The sequence below is a fragment of the Notothenia rossii genome (genome assembly GCF_949606895.1).
Source record: "Notothenia rossii genome assembly, chromosome: 5".
Classification (NCBI taxonomy): Eukaryota; Metazoa; Chordata; class Actinopteri; order Perciformes; family Nototheniidae; genus Notothenia; species Notothenia rossii.
Genome location: NC_136903.1, coordinates 70,936,990 through 70,961,016, shown reverse-complemented (window position 1 = coordinate 70,961,016; position 24,027 = coordinate 70,936,990). Strand labels below are relative to the sequence as shown.

At 39.4% G+C, this 24,027-nt stretch overlaps 2 protein-coding genes across 3 annotated transcripts; one reads left to right on the top strand and one right to left on the bottom strand.

Moving 5' to 3' along the window:
- Positions 1–1,521: 1,521 nt before the first annotated feature.
- Positions 1,522–12,448, bottom strand: cdk4 (cyclin dependent kinase 4). Its single transcript, XM_079681597.1, has 8 exons — positions 12,191–12,448; positions 7,578–7,811; positions 7,364–7,499; positions 7,096–7,263; positions 6,162–6,271; positions 4,621–4,671; positions 4,399–4,534; positions 1,522–2,364 (listed from the first exon to the last, which is right to left on the bottom strand). The coding sequence occupies exons 2-8, from the start codon at positions 7,793–7,795 to the stop codon at positions 2,275–2,277; spliced, it is 909 nt and encodes a 302-aa protein (XP_079537723.1). The 5' UTR covers positions 7,796–7,811; positions 12,191–12,448; the 3' UTR covers positions 1,522–2,274.
- An 874-nt stretch (positions 12,449–13,322) lies between these two features.
- LOC307041010 (E3 ubiquitin-protein ligase MARCHF9-like) lies at positions 13,323–22,863 on the top strand. Of its 2 annotated transcripts, none has more exons than XM_079684304.1 (5): positions 13,323–13,397; positions 16,698–16,965; positions 19,675–19,830; positions 21,104–21,296; positions 21,994–22,863. In XM_079684304.1, exons 1-5 carry the CDS (start codon positions 13,372–13,374, stop codon positions 22,287–22,289), a joined length of 939 nt encoding a protein of 312 aa, XP_079540430.1. In that variant the 5' UTR covers positions 13,323–13,371; the 3' UTR covers positions 22,290–22,863. The 2 variants fall into 2 exon arrangements, with proteins under 2 accessions (XP_079540430.1, XP_079540429.1); XM_079684303.1 differs by lacking the exon at positions 13,323–13,397 and adding an exon at positions 13,669–13,733 and having other exon boundaries at positions 15,451–16,965.
- Positions 22,864–24,027: the final 1,164 nt, after the last annotated feature.

Below are 24,027 nucleotides of genomic sequence, written 5' to 3'. Positions count from 1 at the left end.
GGGGGGGACTAAAAGGAAAACACTCACACAACAGGGACGAGAAAATATGAAGATAAAAAACAGGCTGGTCACAAAAATATAGAGAAGATTATCTGAGGCTAACAGCCTTGACGAACCTTCAGTGCTTCTTTGATATTAACTTAAACAACTCTAAAGCTCTCGAACATAACTCATACGCTTTTCTGTACTGAATAAACAAATGAAAACTTAGTCTGTTGGTGAGATAAAGAGTCTTTAGTACATGTTTTTTTTAAACAGAGTCAAGCTCCAGTGTTGCTTGTCTTTATGCTAAGCTAAGTGGTAGCTTCATATTTACAGTACAAACATGAGTGGTATTGATCTGAAAGTGAATTAGCTTATTTCTTCATTTAATTAAAATTGAACTGATCACTCATCTTACTAGCAGCTTCTAAGTTATTATAGGTCTCAAGTGATACGGTGTATGAATGTTTGTTCATAACCAGGCAATACATGTACTTGGACAACTGTATAGGACGTTCTTTTATATTGTTGAGTATTTCAGTGTTTTGAATTTGTTAATTTGTCCGATCGTTCTTTCTTTGTTAGCGAAATGACTCATTTAAAGGGGAACTGTGTTACTACTCAATGTATTGTGTGGCTTTGGAATTAGCTTTTTTAAGATTGAGAAGAAAACGTGTAGCAATCAGGGCTTGGTTTTGGAAATTTCACATTTACACACATTAAAATAAATCCTGAAGTTTGAAAGATGTGGGCACTCAGCAGGCAGGAAGGGGGCTTATGAAAAGAACACGAGCAGCATAGAGTGAAGTGAATGATGCACTCTCTTTGTGCTTAAAGGTGGGGTAGGTCATTTTGGAGAAACCAGCTCGAGTGCGCTATAATTTGAAAATACACAGCCGGAAGAAATCTGCCACTTCCTTACAGAGTCCCTCCTCCAACACACACAAACGCGCACATGACCAATGAGGGCACGAGATAAGTTTGTGCACAGATGGAAGGCTGACAGGCAGGTAGGCCATCCAGTTATTTTAGCCGGGCCGGCTAAAATGATTGGTTGTGCTTTTTGCAGCACCACGGCTTCCAGAGATGGCATTTTTTTATGGATTTTTTTGTCAAAGCACTTCAGATATTCATTGCTATCGGGATGTTAAGAGCATTCCATGGAATATAACAAAAAGTGTATCATGAGCCGGTTTCTCAAACTTACCTTCCCCACCTTTAACATTAGTCTCTTGTAAGTCCCCCACTATATAAAAGAGCAATACTATATCATGTGGTCACCCCTATGTAAAACGTAACAATTCCCCTCCAAAATAACAACAAAAGAGGAGACACCTGCTGCTTATTTAGACAGCCGCATTCATTGACTGTTTATATCATTACATAAAGACAGAAAAAGTGAGGCAGACTTTATTATTTTGTTAGTATTTAAGGTTAGTGTTTTTTCCACACAAAGTATTTCAGTGCTCATAAAATCACATTAATTCTAAAAGAAAACACCATCATGTGTATAATAAAAATACACAAATGAAGTTTGAATGTGATTAAAATATTTTATTATTTGTATGTGGTTGCAGTGCTAGTGGATTTCAGATGGGATTGACAAACTGACATAAAATGTAACATGAAATGAAGTCCAACCCTTCAGTCCTTTGATCAATAAAAGAAAAAAAAATGTTTAAGGGCAATACCAGTATTTTTGTATTTCTTGTGCGTGTTTCTTCTGCGACTATTCTTTCATTTCCCCATGATTTTCAGAAGACGGATGGTTTTACTCTACCTTGAGTTGGAAAAATACTAAGACAAACACAGATCACTAAAGACTGGCTGCTCTGACCCTGAGGTGTCACTCTTGTCAGACATTGTTCAGCTTTTAATGAGAAAAGATGACATCTCTGCTTCTTTCTGTCTAAGCACTGCACAAAAGTTACAAGAGCAACATTTCAGAGGAGATGACAGACGTGTCTGTGCGCCAGTCCCTGCGGACGAGACTGATACACAAATCAAACATCAAAAACACTGGTTTTGTCCTTGAAGACACGCCATGTTAACATCATTAATTGTGACGTTGGAAAGCATGCCAGTGATCCTTAAGTTCCCTCCTCTTCTTTTTTTATTCCACTTCTCAGGCTTTAATCCTGTTTTGATGTTTCAGTAAATAAAAAATATATCCCAAAGCATAACCCAGACGTCTTGAAAGGCAATGCAAGGAATATTTAAAATTCCTTTATGGTTGGGCCAGGTCTAAGCTTAGACACTGTTACCTCTCTCTGCGCGGTTCACTGCATCATTTCAAGTCAATGTCTCCTCGTCCTGGAAATATGCATCTTCTAGGGCATTCATCGCGGATATTCGCTTCAAGGGGTCAAAGGTCAGCATTTTCTGTGGAAGAAACAATCATAGTAGTTTAGATCTCCGGGTTTTAAAAAGGAACAGTTTTTATTTTCTGCCGCCAGACGTCTGAAAATCAAAACAATGACATAAGATGGAGTTTGTTGGCATTGTAAAGTTGCACGAGGTCATGAGTTGTTGTCTTCACCACCCATGTCATCTTTGTAGTGAGCTTTTCCATCCAGTTTATCATCGCTGAGGTTTTTTTTTTTACCGCCACAGCGGTCTCCTCTTCTCCAAAACAAATGGACCCATTGATTGAAATAGGTATATAAGCGGATCAAACTGTTTTATGTTGAAATCTGAGATTCTCCGTCTTTGCTTGACTGCCACTAACACTAGCTCAGCTTGTTTCTCTGATTTGAATTCAGACTTTCGATGACTAATAATAATTTTTCAGGTTAAAATATATAGTAAAAAAGAAAAGCTGCCGTTAAGTGTATTGTTAAAAACGTGGCTTTAAAGTAGGTAGAAACTAAGTGAGAATGCCATCTTCTAGCAGAGAATTGTTTCATAACATTACGTTACCTTGATTAGTATAAAAGATTTCTCTAGGTCAGAAAATAGTTTGGATCTTTTGGGATGATTTAAGTTAACAATTCACACAAGCACAACCACTCACTTTTATAAGTCTAGTCGTTTTTAGGTATCTTAATGCAGAAATGTTACATTTTATAACTTTAAAAAGCATCAGTTGGAGGAGGCTGTCCCCCCTCTCTGTTTAGAATAGAATTGGGAAGGATGAAACCCTCTTTAAAAGGTCACACATGCAGAGCACACAGCACACAGTGAAATGTGTTCTCTGCATTTAACCCATCCTAGCACCAGGAGTGTAGTACTAGGAGTAGTGGGCAGCTATTGTAGAGCGCCCGGGGAGCAATGGGGGAAGGGGGATGTCCGGTGCCTTGCTCAAGGGCACCACGGCAGGGCAGCAGGTGAACTGGGACCTCTCCAAGTACCAGACTACACTCCATATTTTAGGTCTGGTCGGGGACTTGAACCGGCAACCCTACGGCTCACAGTCCAAGCCCCTACTGACTGAGCCACTACTCATGTCTGAGTTCAGCATGAAGACTTGATACGTGGGTCTGTCTCCGTACAAAGGCAACACAATCTGTGTGCCGGCACCAATAAACCTCACTAACACACACCTTACATCTCATCTATTAACTACATTTAAAATAAAAGATTAGAGACGATACACAGCTCACATAGGGTTATGAGCCACATTACCATCTGCCCAGGACCAGTTGCCAGGCAACCAGTTGAAAGTACAAGAAGTTACTGGCCTCTTTTTTTTACTTTGCACTTTAACATATTGTTTCTACATCATACAAAGAAGCAGAATTAAATAAATACAAAGTCAAATGTAATCCCAGAAAAGCAACATTTACTGCACATGATCTTTTAGTGATTTCTGGGGTTTTCCTTTTCCTGCAGCTTGTTATATAGGTTTCTGTGCATGTTAAAGGACTGCAAAGGCTTAAATCACAAAGTTCCCCCAGAGGGAGTTTCTCTCCCACACTCCCGCCCCCCCTGCCTCATTTGGACTCCTTTGTTTACTTCAGGAACATAGTGACATCACTATGTGACACCCGCGCCTCTATTGGCTAGCGCTCCAACACATTGTAAGTGTGTAAACATGTCACAGTAGAGGCACAAACACCTCATATACAAAATAAACCTGAACATGTTGGTAAAATCACTAATAATCAATTAGAACAATTGTGATCTTAGGTTTTTAGTTCTAGCAGTGAAACTAGTGTGCAGAAAGAGTACTTTTCTTTCAAAGAGAAGTGCTGTAAGTAACGCTCTCTCCAGAGTTTAACCAGCTGGTTAAGTAACACTAGTCACAAGAAGTTCTTGTGGCTGATAATGAACATCAGCAGACTATGAGCAAAGACAAATATTCCGGAGCCTTCCTGAGGTTATGGATCTGTTGCCGTCTTGTTTTCAACTGTACACAGCTGAAAATAAATAGTTTACAAGACAGGATGGACCAAACTTTTAATTTTTAAATCTTACCAACAATAGTTGCGCCCCCAGCTCATTTATCTCTGGAACAAAGTCAGTGATCGGGCGTGGTAAGAGTGAGGGGAAGTGTTTCCTTGAGAGTGAAACATCAGTCGGCCACTCGTCCTCTGATGGCAAGCCAATAACTCTGAAATTACATTATATATTTAATTAAACACGCACAATATGAGGCATCTAGTCAGGTAAATGTGATGTTAACTATTTGAAACTCACTGAAGAATTTTCCCAAGTTGGTCCACTTCTGATTCTCCACAGAACAAAGGTCTGGCAGACAGAGAGTTTGAACCACAGTGAAAACATTGAAGCACTTTTATTAGTTCACATGCTTTTGCTATTCCCATTTGTGCAGGAAGGCAAACAGGAACATGATGTTCTTTAAACACAGATTGCAAACAGATTAATGATTTTACTGTTTGTATACATTTGCAACATCTTACCCCAATCAATTTGTTCGGGACATTATGATTGTATCATTATTTCATCACCATCGTTCACAGGAAAAATATTTGAGGCATGAATCTCTTTCTGAAGATGACTGCTTTCTAAATGCAATGTGTCATTTGTACCACTAGAGGGAGCTGCTGTTGGTGTACTCTATTTCTCAGCTGATCTGAGAGAGAAATTGCAAACTACATTAATATGCTTTAGTCACATGGTGATTTTTGCATGCAGAAACTGTTTGTATGTGTTGAAGCAGGACTGGAAGATGTCAGTGGATGGGCATGCCTGACACTGATGACACTTGTTTGATTATGATTTGTAGACTTGGTTGACGAAAGGGCAAGCAAAAAATTAAATATGTGTATGTTCAGTTACATAATGAATGTGGCAGCTGTTTTCACCAATTCACTTCCCGACAGTCTGACATCCAGCCCAGATTTCCCCGGAGCCGTAGATAACCTCATAATGTGATCTATTTACAGATAAAATCGAAACCCTGCTCCACAAACTCATCAGGGCAGCTCGGACACAGACACATAGATGTATGTTTTGAATCTCCAGACAGAGTATACCTACTAACATCAATCTCAAGCGTGAAAGGTGGAGCATACCTCTGGCATGATGATCAATATGATATTACATACTATTGTTTTAGAATCTTTGGAAGTATGAAAAATAAAAGCGACATTGAATTAGCCTTTATAGGGAATGTTGCCCAGATTAGGCTTTTTCTAAAAACATAGTAAGGGAACCAATGTATTTAAATGTTTTGTACATTGTCCATATATTTAATTTGCTGACCTCAACATGAGGCTGAACAAGACTTCAATGATTATGCAAAGCCTCAATCGTTCCTAACTTTGTAACGTAGTATTAAGGGAAAAGAACATTGCCAGTGAACATTATACAAGCAAAGTAGTAGTGTCAAAATGAATCAGTAATATTAAAATGTATTTTGTGGGAGACCTTTTTCCATTTTTATTTTAGAGGTTCAAATGATCTATCCTCCGGCTAGCTCATCCGAGAAACTACAGCTGACTTTGTAAGCACGAACCTTTACCTTCAGGATATGTAATTGAATCTCTGCTGCTCTGTAACTTAATCAAATCTCCACCAAAAGTCGTATGCGCTGCTCTCTTCGCCCCAGGACTCTCTTCTTATCAAATTACAGCCAAATGTTTTCATGCTACTTCTTTTAGATATAGATTTTTTTAAACCTGCATTTAAACACTGACACAGGCATATTGATCATAACAAACATAAACATACGTATTAAAAAGGCTTGTCTTCTTTAAGTTATTCTGCTGACTCACTTGCGTCTGAACATCTCAGCAAAGATGCAGCCGGTGCTCCAGATGTCCACAGGTGTGGCGTAACTGGACTGCAGCAGAACCTCGGGGGGGCGGTACCACAGTGTCACCACCTGGGGAACACACACACACACACACACACACACACACACACACACACACACACACACACACACACACACACACACACACACACACACACACACACACACACACACACACACACACACACACACACACACACACACACACACACACACACACACACACACACACACACACACACACACACACACACACACACACACACACTTTAGCTTGTGGACAACAGAATGCCTGTACTTTAGCTGCAATAATTACAAAAATGTTCCCTACATTGAGCTCCTACCAGGCGGACACATCCTTAATTTATTATGAATATGAAGTTACAAACTGGACTTTGTGTTTGGTATCAATTAGTTAATGTTAGCATGCAAACAGGCTAAACCAAGAAAGTAAAAGTTAAATAGTACCTGCTGAAAAGGACCATGTAAGCATTGTCATTGTAAATAATTAGCATGCTGAAGTTAACTTTTAGTTTAAGTGCTGCCTCATAGACTCTAGCATGGATGAAGACTCTTAGACTTGTTAAAAGTGTTTCTTAAATGTGAGTTCAACGAAGCTCAAACCAAGACCAGACAGACCAAACATTTCATGTATGCTATTTTGATTGGTAGTTCGACTAGTAAGCCAACATGGAAAAGGCTAATGTGAACTTATTGTGTCTGATAAACTCATACATGTTAGACACTGATTGCACTGACAATTAAGTATTCTAAAGCAACTAAGACGAATGGAAGCCAGCAGTTGCCCAAATGGTAAAATAAAATAAACAGTAATATGTTGGAAATGCATACACAATACATAAAACAATGGTATGGTCCAGGTGAGTTCTTACCACAGGAGTGAGGGCCATGTGGCAGCTGTAGATCCTGGCCAGTCCAAAGTCAGCCAGCTTCACCTGGCCCTGGCTGGTTACCAGAATATTCTCTGGCTTCAGGTCTCTGTGCATCACACGGTTAGAGTGAAGGAATGCAAGACCGCACATCAACTGCCTCATCAGGTCCTGCAGAAACACATACAGGAATATTTTGACCAGCACTACATTTCAACAGAACCTGCTTTAAAAGATAGTTAAAAAAGGAAGATACTGCTTCAGTTCTCACTTGAATGCGCCCGGGGGCTAACCCTGCATCTGGGGCTCTCTCCAGGTACGTCTTGAGGTCTTGGTCCACATGTTCAAACACCAGAGTGACTTTAGTCTCCTGGTCCGACCTCTGGGTGGCACACACATCCATCAGCCTGTCATCAGAATACAACTTGTGTGAGAGGTGTTCACAGTGAACTGTAGCCAACACAACACTTTGATAGTCTTCTTACCTGACTACATTTGGGTGGTCAAACTGCTCCAGCCTTTTCAGCAGAGCCACCTCTCTGACGGTGGAGATCGGGAGGCCATTTTGGTCTGTCTGTACCCGCACGCTCTTCAGAGCCACAAACTGCCCGCTCTCTGTATCTCGGGCCTTGTAGACCGTCCCGTAAGCCCCGCCTCCGATCTCTGCCACGGGTTCATACTGGAGACTGGTGCCGTGAGCCATCGCCAAGATCAACTGACTAGGTATGAGACAAAAGGTATGACACAGATCAGATGCAATAAGTATAAATGATATTATTGCGATAATTAGATAATGAAAGTAATCACATATAGACACCCTGAAAATATACAGTATAAACTTAGTATGCCTTTTTAACTTTGAAATGTTAATAACAATTTTAACAATGAAGAAGTTCAAATCCGAATGTGTGAACAACTCTCCCTAAAAAAAAACTAGGAAGCAGTGTATGTCAAATATCACACCAATATGCAGCAGGAGCTATTTTTCCTGAACGTACTGGAAATAAAGCAGGGACTAAATGGGAAACCTTATACACATATCTTTAGAATATAAATATTATGCTCTACAAAAGGGGACATGATTTGTTTTTCCACTTTAGTAATTCCATTAGTTATCACTGTTATTCCAGGGTGTCCACCAGTGTGTAGTGAGCAGAGCTGTGTACAGCGGAGGCATGCTGTACGAAAACAACCTGCTGAATGTGCAAAGGAGCGGAGTAGGCCTTTTTGGTTGTGTGCAGAATGTGCAACATAAGAAACTATTGTTGACTGAAAAACTGTTTAAAGAAAACATATCTTAAATATAAATGTCTATTGCAGAAAAACAAATCAAGGTACAGTAATCCTCTGATGAAATCTGATGTTGGTATAAAGCAGCGCTGCTCACTGATTTACCACATTACCTTGGACAACAATATGACATGTGATGATAACATTAAGTCTCTATGAGTCTGATGGGAATCAAAACAATAAAGCAGAGGACTGTAAAACCAAATCAATAATGCTAAAACGCTCTGTAGAGATGAGGGAAATGTGTCGTACTTATTCACAGAACATTCTTTTGACCTGTTGCAGATTTAAAAACATTGATTCATGCAGCTTTGACTTGGAGGTGAGGAGGGCTTGATTCACACAGGGGTTGCACATATATAATATGTTTTCAAGCTTTCTGGCAGCAGGAGTGAAATAAGCGTTTTATCTAAAGAGCACTCCAGGTACTTTGGGTGCAGAGTGCTGAAAAGTGTGACATGTTTTTTGATGTATCCAAAGAGCAATTTATCAGTGCTCTTCTAGAGTACCTGACCTCTGGAAAAAAGTCAAATGACGCACTGATGGGATTTTGCTTTAAAGCAAAAACACATGACGCAAGACTGTTGGTCTCCACTCTGCCAGCACAGGAAGCACCTTCAACCACCCAGCCCGAAAAAGCATAACTTTCCCCTTCACCAAGTCCATCCATCCGCACACAACCACAGAGCCCCATCCCACTCCTTCCTTTTCTTTGTTCAAGCCTCGACCCACAGTGTACCCCTTCCACCTACTTAAGAATGACGCCTGCCACCTTCATATTGTACTGTCTGTGCCGTTTAATGGCCCAGGTCCCCCTCTGCTTCCTCCTGCTGTTTTTATTGCTTTCTACTACAGTTATTGGGATCCGGAGGTGTGGTACTAAGGTCAAAATGTTAGGGCTCATTATTCTAAGGAAAGAGTAGAGCAGCATCATTATAATATTCTTCACCCTGACCCTCCTCTCAGGTAAAGCTGCACAAATAGGCAAAAAATGATAAACAGGATTATTTACGATCTTTTTGTATTTATAAAAAAAAAAATGTTGCCCTTTCAAATTACAATAAACAAAGCACTGATTTACCCTTTCATGTTTTCCTTCTGAATCTAAAAATAGCCCTTAAAAATATGTTTCTTCTCCCTCTGTATTCAGTTGTTGTTTTGCCCTTTTGCTCTCTGTTGTTTATTAGTCAACACAAGATTATGTGTGAGCGGAACACATATTACAGTAAATCCTATTTAGTTTATAGTAGTATTTGAAAATGCTGATTAAGATGTGATCAATTGTGGAGCACTACTCTTACTCCCATCACATTCGCCAAGTTGGCATTCCTTACTGCTTATTGACTTTCTGTAAACACTTTTTTTTTTCTTAATATGAATGGTAACAATAAGAATAAACAAGTGAGGGCGGTAAAAGTTTCAGTGTCATGCTGTGTCAGACATCAAATATGAGCACACAGGGGATTTGTTAGGGCGGATAAAGTGCGAAAAAAAAGTGAAGTAGAGCTGTAGTTAAAATTGTTTCTGCAGGGCAGAGTGAGAAAAGACAGCAACAAAAGAAGAAGAAACACAATCCACTGAAAGCCGAACACTTCAACAAGGAATTCATTCTCTTCCGTTGTAAACCAGTCCCTTCATTTTCCAAAGCCGGCTCTGCAAAATGTATTATTAATAGCTGTAGAAAAAAACATTGCCAGCATGAGACAGCATGTTTGGCGAGTTAATGTTTACACGGTTGCTTCATGAGCCTGGAGAAAAGAAACAGAGAAATGCAGAGTTTAAGCTTAATGTAGAAATGCTGTACATGTGCTTTTTTGTGGGCACATTAAAAATAAAATCTAGATTTTCTTCCTTTTGGATCTTTATCGAAATCCTACCCTAGCTGAGCTCATTTATTCTACAAACCATGTATTACCCAACAGGTACATATAGGGTTAATTATATCTATATGCATATTTATTCTAGTACCACAATGGTGCTTATAACTCAATATAAATCATATACTGGTGGAAGTGAACATGATGTTGTCCAAGAGCTTAAACCTAGTATAGCCAATGTGCTTGTAGATTCAGATAAACCACAATTGTTGAAGTGGCCAATATAAAATATTAATAAGAGGAAGAGATGTTGCATCACGCACGTTGAACACACCACGTTTTTTCCTCTAATGCAAAGACAGTTGGGTAAAAGTGTCTGCGGACAAGAACCTGCATGCCTTCCTGTGCATCTGCAAGAAATATAAATACCTGTTAAAGTTATTGATATCAGAACTGAATTAGGAAAAATACACAGCATATAAATGTACTTCTAATTCAGTTGAATTAGCAATATAAATATGGTTCAACTTATTTATAGTAATGCAGCATTTATATAAAATAAAATGTGCAATGATTAAGGACAACTGGCCAAAATGCTTAACCAAATTTTTGGAGCAACAAATTAGACAAACAATTAAAACAAGAAATGTATTGTGATCTAGTGGTTACAGGCAAACACAATACGTTTAGCACAGAATGACCAACTGAACAAAAATGGACACTTTGAGAGAAGGATTTAACAAATAATTTCACATTTAGTTATTGTTTCTTTTTTGTAATAAAAGCTTCCCCAATTTGAATACATGTACTAGTAAAATTGGGTCCCATTCCCATTACTACTTAGTATGATGTTACTTAAAAATCATTTAATTGTTATTTTAGTTGCTGAATGAAGGTGATGACGGTGCAACACTACAGTTTCATTCAGAAATCCCCTAGCTATCGCATATTGTTCATACTACGAGCAAACAGAGTGTAACAGATGTTGAATGCCTAAATAAAGCTGTTTTGCAGACTTCCTGTGTTGAGGTATTTCTCTGAGACAGTAAAGTAACTAAACACCAAAGCTAGAAAATAAATGTTTACCAGTTAAAAGTTAAATACGGAGATATATATGCCCAATATTGAAGGAATATTGGAAACAAATGGTGATAATTCAAAAATATTTAGACAATGAGACATTAGTATGAAAAAGTGATAACAGGCTGGTTCAGAAGTTTACATGATTCTACTATGATGCAGTCTTTTAAACCAGGGAAACACAAAACTATTGATAATCAATATCTAGTCTTGAAGATATTTATATCAGAATGTTGCCCAGCCCTGGTCAATACTGCCATTTTGATGTGTGAGTCATGCAGTGTCCATAATGAATACCCAGGCTCTGTGAGGTCTAAATGCCAAGCATCCTCTTGACTACAGGATGTGGTCAGGCTGTACATGGCTTGTCACCCTAAAAACATTTCCTCATTTCCTCCTCAGTGACAGAACAGCAGAGGAAAATTAATTGAGAGGACAGATTTTACAGCTGGAAGGGTCGCTGCTGTCTCACAACAATGACGCCAGCAGCTATCGACCACCAGAAGAGCCTGTCAGTATATACAAATTGTCAACTCTAACTTCTCAGCCACATGTCATTAATGTACTTAATCCAGCCGGACATTGGGACCAGTGGGAGGAGGCCGAAACAGGCCAGCACAGACGGAAAGCCCTCGGTCCCGACACGTGGTGCCCCTCCATAGCTCTCCTTTGTTAATTAAACAGCATTAAAAAGTGGAGCAACAACAGGCCACACGGACTTTTTCCCCTCCTCACCTACATGTTCACTGACGTGGCGGAGGAACACAGTAAAAAGTACAGACGGCAGAGACAGATCACCGTCAGCAACTTGCATTTCCACATCTGTGCCATATTACATAAACTAGGCTATGTCACACTGTCACACACATGAATCACACTCTTGTAAACGATAGTTCAGATACTTCACATACCTCGGCGCGGTCTTTTCTGCGGCAGGTAGGCTTTACTTTAGCTTTATGAGGAGGACATGCTCACTGTTGTGCCACGTATAACTCCTCCAGAGCGGGTCAGCAGGTCGGGTCCGGGCGGAGGGTTACAGCTCCAGCGGTGGGTCCGATGTGCTGAGGCCAATCAACAGATTAAGATTTCGGCCTCCACTGTTTTCCCTTCCAGTCTGCTGCACTCTTTTTTGGGGTTGTCTCTTCCTGTTGCTTCTGGCAACTCTTCAGGAGGCGGAGCTAAAAATCTTCACCGCATGTCATGTACAAGACCTTAAAGCTCTGCTGTGCCTTATAAAGTTACAAATATCATACAATCTATACTGAAGATTAATTCCATATTAGTGTTGTTAAATGCATATCTTTAAAGATCATGTTGCTGTTTCATTTCCGATTCTAACAATAGGCCAACATACCAGACACGCCTTTTTCTTTAGCCTTCCACAAATGGTATTAGGGAATAAAATGGGTAAAATATAAATAAAATGTCTTAAAAGAAAAAAGAAAAAAAGTACGAAATATATAAGCAAATAAGAAAATATATTCAAAAGATTATATGCCAACAATAAATTATTATAATAATAATAATAATTAAAAAAAGAATTGAGAGGTAATGTAAAATGCTATGTGCTTACCGTACCTATTATCACATCTGAACTGAAGTATTTTCCATAAAGTACATCTGTACACAGTGGCTAGGTCTATAAGAAGGTTTAATGAGTTGTTGCCTGGCAGCTTTATGGATATTTGGGAGCTGTTTATCTAATAAATTAAACTTAATTTTCATTAGTAAATCAGTAATTGAAATAAAAACATTTATCGGTAGTGGCAATTTCGATGGCTACTGGAAAAAACAGCTATATATAGCACCCATACTTCACTACCAAAAACAGGGACGTGCTATGGTTAGATCTGTTTGCATAGACAACTGAAATACAACTCAAACAATAATACATCTGATTTTAAAATATCTAACAAACAATAATTGACCATGTATCATTCATACATTAAACAGATAAAACAAAGCTACCAAACATACATCTAATAGGAATTCACCACACCCTATACTCGATCCTAGTGTAGCCCTCCCGGAACGATAAACAGGTGTCAGTTTACCCGCGGAATCTTTTAATTGCGCACCCTGGGAGTTGGAGATGGGAGAGCCCAAAGAAGAGCACAGGTAAGTGTTTCCACGCTGTTGAATATATCTGTACTTTAACATTAATGCTTACCAAACTGCGTTCAAGATATGTATGCTGTTTATACACCAACCACAACATTTGTGGCTCGGCCATCCAACCACCCGGCATCTAAATGTGAGTTAAGATTGTCTCCAGACATAAAACCATCCAATAAAGTTTCTTAAATGCAACACCTGTCTCATTCTTCTGCATGTGTGCCAATATTCTCCTGCTCAGTCATGCTTTAGTGTTCACAAACTAATATGCAGTGCAACAAAATGCTTCCCCATGAATGAAGCTCTACACACACCTATTGGAGACTGCTCACCTAACAGGTAAGTCATAGTTTGTGTTCTGGTGTCCAGCACAACCAAACATCTGTTGGGGTCACAGTCTTTCATTGCTTCTACAGGTTTCCTTCCAGCCTACTGCTTTTGCTACTGTTGCTGATTAATGCTTAGGGGAAAAGGCAGATCTGTCATTTATAGACATTTAGTCCAGAAATGGGGATGTATCGCAGAGACAGTGGCCTGCAGATAGTCTCAGTGACAGGGGAACAAATATGAATTTAGGGCTTTCTGCCCAACCTAGAGAACATGCTGAAGAAACATTCTGCCTCAATTTCTGAAGGAGATTAAAAACCTTTTAGTACTTTCTTAGGATTTTCTTTTTCACAGCAGACATGTTGAGTGTAAAACAAATGTGTTACACATAACATTACCGATGGTTCCATTGAAGTGTCCCAGTAAGTCATGCATTTAAAAACAAGGAGAGAGCATGCACAATGAAGAATAAGAAGCTAAATGGAACAAAGCCATTTATTTTCTTTTTTTCACCTGTGGTTTCTTACTATGATGAGTCAGAATGTCTGCTGTGAAAAAGGCTTGATGCTGGTGTTGATGAATTGATGCATGCCTCCTGTGCAGTAATGGAAAGAAAATGTTTCCTACATGAAAGATTCTCACAACAAATGATGCTTTAGTAACTGGTTCATGATTCCTAGAAAGAGACACTGCTGTTTTGTTTGTCTGCTTTACGCACCACAAGCCTGATATCATGTTTTCTTATATTTCTTACAAGAGAAGGTAGATTTAGAAATGGTAATAGGTTTGGGGAAAACTATGTATTTTGATGTTGTGGTTCACTGTCCCTGCCCTGTCTTTCAAACTGATATCTGAAGTCATTTTACTGCCTCAGCTTACTCAAGCCATCAGACTGCCTCTGGCTCTAATCTTTACACAACATGCCTCGGGCATCCATTATCATGCAGATGAGGACACACTGCAATCAGTATTCATACAAAGCTGTGATAACTATTGCTGCCTCCAATCATTGCCTTCCCTGCAGCATTGCTGGCTTAGGTGATTTCAAAGTCAAGTACTGCACATATAGAATTATGACACAAGTCTTACAGTTTGTTTGAGTATCACATGTTGACGAAATTAAGGATCACTAATCACCTTGTCCTTTATTGTTTGTTACCACACTACCTATTATTATCCAATACAATTCTTGCTGCAACTTGGGCAGCATTTCTCGAAAACAAACAAACAGATAACCTCATTAAATATCACATTGATATTAAAACTAACAACTGCCATTTCTCCCCATTCATCTTAAAACCGCATGGAATTTTGGAAAGGTGATCAATAGTATTACAAAATAATCTAATATGAACAAAGCCACATAATATTAATAAAAACATCCCTGGTAATTAGATTTACTCAACAATTTCACATGATCAATTTGTATGTGTGTAATTTAAGTCATAAAACGCAAACATTTGCTTTTCTTTGTAGAGGATGATCAGGGAAAGAGTCTCCTTAAAGACAATCAGTCGACGGATGTGTTTTGTTTCTGTGAATGGTGGGCTTATTGTGTGTCCTGCTGTTCAAGGGTCTTTGTTCTGTTCTGAGTGTTATGAAACCATGCAAAAATATGGTCACACACACACACACACACACACACACACACACACACACACACACACACACACACACACACACACACACACACACAGTTGAACAGTTATTGTTTGTCTTTATCCATCAGCCGATTGGGATCAGCACGTGGCCTCCACGTCACATGAACATCAGCACCTCGGACAGCAGCCTCCGTCATTATGAACCTGAACCTCAATCTTTAACATCCTAGAGATCCCGGGGCACATCAGTGCAGCCTCAGTCATAAACTGTATAATAAAGTGCAGCCTGCCACGTGGAGAGGCATCTTATTGTCACAATGATTAATGGAGGCCTTGAGTATATTTGGTGAAGATTTGATGATGATGTGCGATTGTTTTTAACTACCCGGAAGGGACGTTTGCAGTCTGCTCTCGGCTCATTTTACGTTTTCAGGATCTGACACCCTCTCCCTCCTCCTGCTGTGTGGCGCAGAGATGGAGGGAGACGAACAGAAAACTGTGAGTGCAAGTTGTCGGAAAATGGATTATTGTTTTTTGTCTTTTTTCCCTATCCATCTCTAACATGCACCGCTGCTGGATGTTAACGTTGCAACGGACCTGCTTAAGGAGAAAAGGTGTGGGTCGATCCTAAAAAGAAAAGAAAACAAGGCAACAGCGAAGAAGGACTCCCGTGAAATAATGGATGCCACCACGAGACAACAAAGAATGCACGCTTGTCACCTCGTGGATTTCATATATCCTGTATAAATAGAGAGTCCAACATATTAATCGGCTTTGACTTCATTTTAATAGGATTTAATATCAACCCCCCTTCACACACCCTCGCTGTTTTTTGCCTGAGGAAGAAACGACATCAACATTTCTGCCATATGCTCATTTAAAAACATCAAGAAAACACTAGGACAGTCTAACAATGAAGAACCGGACTGAACATGTAGGCATGGGAGGATGATGTTGTTGGACACTTCTGACTTTAATGCTGGTGCATCAAAGTGCGTGGCTCGCAGCCTTCATTGGCTGTATCCATGATAAATAATGCTTCCCCATTGGCTGGATAGCGGTGCACATGCTATAACAACAGGATATGCAAAGAGCTATGGGCTGATCTAATAGCCTATCATGTTTCCAGCACGCTTTTTTGACCGAGATCTGTATTTTATTTAATAGGATGTGAACTGCCTACTTGAATCAAATGGTTCGGATGCCATAATAATAATATTAGCCTAATAATAACCCTAATAATAATAATAGGCCTAATAATAATAATGATAATTTATAATGGACCTGCCACAGTCAAGCTGAAGGCTGTTTTTATCTCACGGATGTTTTTCAATGAACTCAAAGTGTTGTTACTGATGCGCTCTGGATCAAGCAGGAGGACTGACACACACCCGGACACACGCACCGGGATGCGAGGGCTCGCCATAGGAGGCTGTGGCTGGCCGCCTCTGAGCTGCTCTCATCGGGACGATGAGGAGGAATATTACGGCTCGGAGTCCCGGCCACGCAGCCTGGCAGTTGAGGACACGGAGGAAGACAAACCCGAGGGAGGAGCAGGCCTGGATGCCGCTTCCCTGCCGAGCCTCTCGGAGAGCGGGACGCGGTCACCGCAGTGCCGGATCTGCTTCCAGGGCCCGGAGAAGGTATATTATATAATACAGGTATCACTGTGGGTTCCTGTGCTTTAAGGGGGTCAAGTAGGCCAGTGGTTCTCAAACTTTTTCCAACCAATGACAACCATTTGATCCAGTTCCAGCGATCAAATGGTGGACCCTGAACTGGACCTTTATATTTTTGCTTTTAGATGTTTTGTTACAGAACATACCCATGACCAAAATAGTGTACATTTTGTCATGGTGTAGCCGACGAGGGCCAGGCTGAGAAAGTACATTCAAATGTCAATATTTTTTAAGGCGTTAGGAAAAACTCCAGCAAATCAGTGTTGTTTTTCATTAAGTCCGGGGGCTTGCACAGGAAGATCTTTTCTTCAAAATGTTCAAAGTGAAAGATGTATCACGCTATGTGGAATGGGGTGAGAAACGTCTGTGCTTTAGAAAAAATAATACTAAGACTCCATAGTTAAAACCACTACTGCAAACTTTAGTACCGATCCAGTCTTTTTTCTTCAACTTTGACTATTCCGAAATTATTCAGCCATGCCCTCAGGGTTAGCTTTTATTCATGATAACAAGCAAACTGCATATATGGGTGTAAAAATACTGCTTTTAGTGGTGCAGATAAATTCAGTTTTAAAAACACATTTCACATCAATACCAAAATGTTTCAAATACCCCTCATCAAGTCTGCTCTGATGCAAAGAAAAAAGCAATTAAGATATCCAAAAGTGATCTGAAAATAGCATTGGGCAGAGGGCATCCGTTAGGTTGGATAGAAGCAGGAGGAGCTTTTTATTTACCATGTGATCCTGTGAATTCCTCGCATTAATAGATTCAGCATCTGATCTTCAAAATTAGGCTCCTTTAAAAAAACACAGCGAAGAAAGTTTCAGAGAAAGATTCCTCGACATTAAAGACATTAATACTCATTATAATTCGAGGGATATGAGTTAGTATGAGTTATTAATAACTGGCTGCAGGACTCTTGCATAGAACACATTAACACAGGGATCAAACCTTTGATCATTTCTTTATGCTTTAGGCAGTTCACACAAAGTGCAGCTCAAGTCTCCTCCACTCACATGAATACAAACTGAGGGGATGGATGCAGAGAAAGTTAAAACATTTTTAAAAAGCTCATGTCAAACGTGAAAGTCTGAGCACGTCAAACCTAGCAAATGATATCAACCTTGAAGATAGAGACTTTGCTAGAGGTCTCAGAAAGATTTATTTCCCCTCTAGATATCCAACTAATTAAAGGCCTAGCACATCACCTGGAGTCAGACAGAACATAATGTGAGATGTGCGAGAGTGTTGTCAGTCCGAGGGCCTTGGGGAGTCTGGTACTGACAGCACAAACCTGCACCAGATGTCCTGTGATTTCTTCTGAGACTACAGGAAAGTGACACAAGAGAAGGAAACTTTCGGGATAAAGGCATTAATCAAAATGTATCAAATCCAACCAAAACCACAAACTCTCATCCTATTACATTTTGATTTGTTAAACACGTCTGGTTAGATGATATCCTCTTAACACATCAACCCCTGAACGTTTCCTTTCAGTCAGCACATGACTATAGTGCATGATGCTTGAAACATCTTCGCAGTAATGGGGCAAAGTCTATTTTCATTACCACAATTAGTCATATTGAATGGGGGATCAACTGTCTTATGTCTAAACATATTTAAGGACCATCTATCCATCGTTATCTCCTTATACGCAATCGGGTTGCTTAGGAAGCAGTTTCAAAGGGCCCCAAACCTCCTTTTCCTGGCCACATCAACCAGCTCTGACTGGGCATCACCCATCCTTCATGTGAGAGAACGAAGATGGACTGATGGAGCTTTCCAAATACAACATTGGAGACCAAAATTGGACATTGACTGTCAATAAATCATTCTATTATTACTTACACCATAATCAACTTAAAGGTGGGGTATGTAATTTATTTCAGAAACACTTTTTGTTATATTCCATGGAATGCTCTTAACATCCCGATAGCAATGAATATATTAAATGCTTTGACAATAAATACATACAAAAATGTAATCTGTGGAAGCCGTGGCGCTGCAAAAAACACAACCAATAATTTCAGCCGGCCCGGCTAAAATAACTGGATGGCCTACCTGCCTGTCAGCCTTCCATCTGTGCACAAACTTATCTCGTGCCCTCATTGGTCATGTGTGCGTTCGTGTGTGTTGGAGGAGGGGCTCTGTAAGGAAGTCTGAAGGAAGAGGCAGATTTTTTCCGGTTGTGTACTTTCAAATTCTAGCGCACTCGAGCTGGTTTCTCCAAAATTACCTACCCCACCTTTAACTCAAAATACCCACAATACCCAAAATACTACGAAAACACAATTTGCATAATTCAAAGGCAGTTCAGCTTCTCTGAAGCTTTAACTTCCTAGACATTATAATACCATTTGCATACATACATTATAGTTTTATATTGATTATATCGGTGCTTGCATCAAGTTATACCATTTTTTTATTTAACCCCATTGGCCAGTTTCATCAGAGGAACAACCCTGAACACCCTTAAACAACACCATTCCTAGTAGATAACAATGTGACAGCAATAATATAGGGGAAGGGAAGCAAGTTGTTCTCTTAATGCTGAATGCCTTTATTTGTTCTGTCATCTTCACCAAATTAGATCTTGTAACAGGCAGATTCAATAACATCCAGCAGCCTCTGCTCAGTGTTTCTCATGCAGCTGCTGTGTGTGTCCTGCAGGGGGAGTTGTTGAGCCCTTGTCGCTGTAACGGCTCTGTACGCTGCACTCACCAGTCCTGCCTTATCCGCTGGATCAGCGAGAGAGGCTCCTGGAGCTGCGAGATCTGCTACTTCAAGTTCGAGGTCCTGGCCATCAGCACCAAAAACCCTCTGCAGGTACAGTCACACACACTCTCTGTCTCTCTCTCCTCAGCTTTACGATGAAAACTCTCTTACATAGCCCATGTAACATGGGTATAACTTGTAAAGGAGATGAATGCAATCCTTGACATTAGACTGCCAGACTATAAGGCAACAAGTAATGCACACATTTCACATTGCAATATTTGATTAAGGGAAGGGTGAACAAGCTAGTGATCACATTAGTGGACATTGATTAGATAAATGTAATGGCACACAGCAGAGGCCATGCAGTGTTTACACTACCAAAATCACACGTTTTGGACAGATGCTGTCTACCTGCACTTATTCCTAACATAAGGCACACTGCAGATAAGAGTATCGCTATTTACACAGAGCTATTTATACCGTTTTTTTGCAGACAATAGACAGACAATGGCACATATTTTAACCAGACGAGCAGACAGTATAACCAAATGTCGTCAGCCTCTGAATGCTAGAACAGAGATATTATCAGATGAAAGGCTTGTTCCCTCAGTTGCTTTTGTTGCTACACAATCTCTGCATCTCTGAATAAACACTGTAAGTTGTTTTGAAGAATTAGTGTGATATGGTACTAGTATAGATTCATTTGTATTAAAGGCAGATCAGCAGAGGGCCGATGAGGCTGTGATTTGAACCACTTGGCAGAGTAGTTCATTTGAAAGTGTAGAGAGTGAAATGGGGTAATCATACATTTGTCTCACTGAAATCAATGATAAGAAATACTCACTGTCACACAATGTCAATATGTCAAAAACTGAGACAAAGACACACATCACATAGGCGCAAGACTTTCAGAAAAACAGCATAACTAGGAAAAGATTAAAGGATTGTCGTGGCCGGTTTTCCTCTGAGTTAATGCAACATTCTTATAATGTAGGTGATATCATTTCTGATATGTGTGATGGTGAATATGATACATTTGTATATATATTTTGATATTTAGAAATATGGCTTCTTTTATGTACTTTTTCTATATACTTCTCTCTTTCAAGTATATTGGACTGTTAATCGTTTGTGAATGTTTTATCACTCTGGTGTTATGAATTTACCACATATGCCATCATAGATTGTATTTGCTTTGTTAGTGTGCTTAATGTAGAAATACGGGTGTTCTTTTCCATTTTGAAGCATGCATGTGTTAACTTTTTCATTACAGAAACTGAGAAACCTTGCATCATTACAGGGTCTTACATAATTAAGAATCATTTTGATATGTACATCTACAGTTCAGGTACATGTTTGGGTCTCATTCTGTCTTTCCTAGTGGCAGGCCCTCTCTCTGACTGTGATTGAGAAGGTGCAGATTGCGGCCATGATCCTGGGCTCTTTGTTCCTCATCGCCAGCATCTCCTGGTTGGTGTGGTCCTCTCTCAGCCCTTCAGCCAAATGGCAGCGGCAGGATCTCCTCTTCCAGATATGCTACGGCATGTACGGCTTCATGGACATAGTTTGCATCGGTAAGACTCAAACCTCTGTCTTCCACTTGCATTATTACCAAGACTACCGCAATACTTTTTAATACCAAAACTAGCACATTATTCAGTACGCTAAATTTAGTTTTTCCAACACATGGCATTTACATTTGCATACTAGCATGCATACTCTGGCTTTTCTGGACCACTTTGCGCAGAAGATATACAATCAAGAAGGTCAAAGTTGAAGGCAGAAGACCTTTTACCAAAAACCTCATGGCAATGTCGGGAGATCCCAAAGGTTTATAGGCTTTATCTTGCCGATAATAAAAAGAATAAAATGGTATGACAATCCATCCAATAGTCGAAAGCTGTTGTTATCATTATCTCTTTCTTTTGATCGATTACTTTGCACATTTTATTATAAAGTGCAACAACACAAATAAAATAATACATTGGTGTTGCATTACTGTATTTGTTGCGTTCTTTCTCTGCTTCTTTTTTCTTTCCTTGTAAAGGGATTTGAATTGAAACCGTTTTTTTGACCAAACATCGGTCCGAAATACCCACAAACAAGTCTATTATATTAAGTTTTGGATTTCAAGATCGTATAGTTGTTATTCACTCTGTACCTTGTGTCCCTTTTCAATACTTCCTGATTGTAATTGAACAAACAACTGTTTGTCTATATGTAACCCTGTTTCCTGCCCTGACCTCCCCCACCCTTTGTCCCAATGCCCAGGCCTTATAATCCATGAAGGATCGTCTGTTTACCGGATCTTTAAACGCTGGCAGGCGGTGAACCAGCAGTGGAAAGTGCTGAACTATGAGAAAGCAAAGGACTTAGGAGACCCCATCAGTTCTTGCAAAGTTCGCGTTGAGAGGAACTCAGACGGCGGACAGAGGGCGAGTCGACATGTCAGGACTATTCTCAACCACCACTGTGGCTACACCATTTTACACATCCTCAGCCAGTTAAGACCCAACAGCCTGCGCAGAGACAACCATGAGGTGGTGATGAGGGTGACCACAGTATGAGGCCAACGTGCTCCGATGTTTAGGGAGGAGGTCAACGTGTTGATTGGGATTTAATTGTTGATTTTTAAATCCTTATCTGCCACATAAACACTGACGGTTACTTTTGGTCGCACAGAATCTCCCTGAGCTCAAAGTGGACCATGGGAAATATTTCAGAGATTTGGGCAAAGGGAGGGTGTTGCAGTGATTATAAACAAAGACTGTGAAAACATGACAATTAAAAAAGAAAAAGTTTGATTCCTAAAGCTTTCAAAAACAATGTTTACCACCATGACCAATCTTACAAAATGTCATTGAAATATTTATTTCCTTTCCAAAGAAAAAATAAAATGAATGTCATTTCGTTTGATTCGGATTTTACTCTATAATAGAGGGTTTATTGGTGAAAGCGATCGTGCTCCTATCAATATGCTCCTGAGGGTCTGCCATGATTTGACAGATGTTTCACTTGAAGCAGCATCGATGGATCAAACGTTAGATAACAAATAAACTCTGAGATACGACACAATTGCTCGAACTTTGAAGTTAAAAGTACAAATCATGTTTTTGTAATAAAGATGTTGTTGATCGCAAAGGAACATTTGTTTTGGTTTCCATTCTTTCATTCATAATGGATAATGGATTTCAGCCGATGTGGTTTGAAAACAAATTTGACACTTGATAAGCGCAGATTGGATTTTCCTGTTGTCTGCATAATTCCTGTAGGAAAAATCTACTGACATGCACACCGGGTTTGACAATTCAAATCAATCCAATATGCTTTATTGGCAGGAATGTAACAAGATAATATTGAATGTTACATGGAAAATATTAAATGTAACAAGGATTAAGTTGAATATACCAAGGAAAAGGTGTAATTCAAGCTCTTCTTTCTTCACTGTCAACTATCAAATAAAGATTTGTTAAAAATCTAGGGCTAGCCTGACTGAAGATCCTTTCTCATTTTGTTGGTCTGAAAATGTATACATCTCATAATTTAGCATGTAGAATTACAACGAAATAGAGCACAGTTTGCAGCAGACTGTGTCTGAATGACACATTTTAATACAAATGTATTGGTACTAATTGTAAGTTACAACAAGTGGACGAGAAACAATGAAACAAACGGGCATCAGTTCAAAATAACAACGCGGACCTCCAACTACAGTAGCCTATGTAAACACCCAGAACAGTGGCTCCCAACCTGGGGAAGGAAAGGCCTGCAAGATGATAACATTTAGAAAGAAGAAGCTGCTTATAATGAGTTTTTTTTTTTTTACATGTGAGATCTTGAGATCTATAAAAAAAAAACAATCTGAAAATCTTAAATTACTCTTAAACTAAGCCATGTTTGTTTTACTTGGATAACTGAGTTTATTGTACTTTTTACAGCTCCATTTGAAACTATGCCCCTCCTTTTCTGGCATCATCAGTGTACTACATGGAAAGATGTTGATGGCATACATAACAAATGCACTCACAAAAAAAAAAGTGCATTAGTGTAAATGTACACGCCAACAGCCCTTTTGTAGTTATTCTGTTGTTTTCAGTTTTCTTTGCAAAGATTTTGAACTCTACATAAAAAATATGAATTATCCTAGTAGGCTACCAATAAAAGGCAATGACAACTGTTGTGACTGTGTGTCAATTTAAACATGTAATAGTGCCGTCATTCTTTTGATTATTTATTAAATTATAACACATTTTTATTATTATTTTTGTATTTATTTTTTCTCTATTGTTACACTTTCTGCGGTAG

Bases quoted from the DNA above. Each gene is read 5' to 3' on its own strand.
- cdk4 (XM_079681597.1), bottom strand. From the start codon at position 7,795: ATGGCTCACGGCACCAGTCTCCAGTATGAACCCGTGGCAGAGATCGGA. The intron at 4,672-6,161 runs GTGAGTCAGCAG...TCTGTCTGCCAG, and splicing joins GCTGAGATGTTCAGACGCAA to ACCTTTGTTCTGTGGAGAAT. The intron at 2,365-4,398 runs GTAAGATTTAAA...TTTCTTCCACAG, and splicing joins TGGGGGCGCAACTATTGTTG to AAAATGCTGACCTTTGACCC.
- LOC307041010 (XM_079684303.1), top strand. From the start codon at position 16,588: ATGATAATTTATAATGGACCTGCCACAGTCAAGCTGAAGGCTGTTTTT. The intron at 16,966-19,674 runs GTATATTATATA...TGTGTCCTGCAG, and splicing joins GCTTCCAGGGCCCGGAGAAG to GGGGAGTTGTTGAGCCCTTG. The intron at 21,297-21,993 runs GTAAGACTCAAA...CCCAATGCCCAG, and splicing joins CATGGACATAGTTTGCATCG to GCCTTATAATCCATGAAGGA.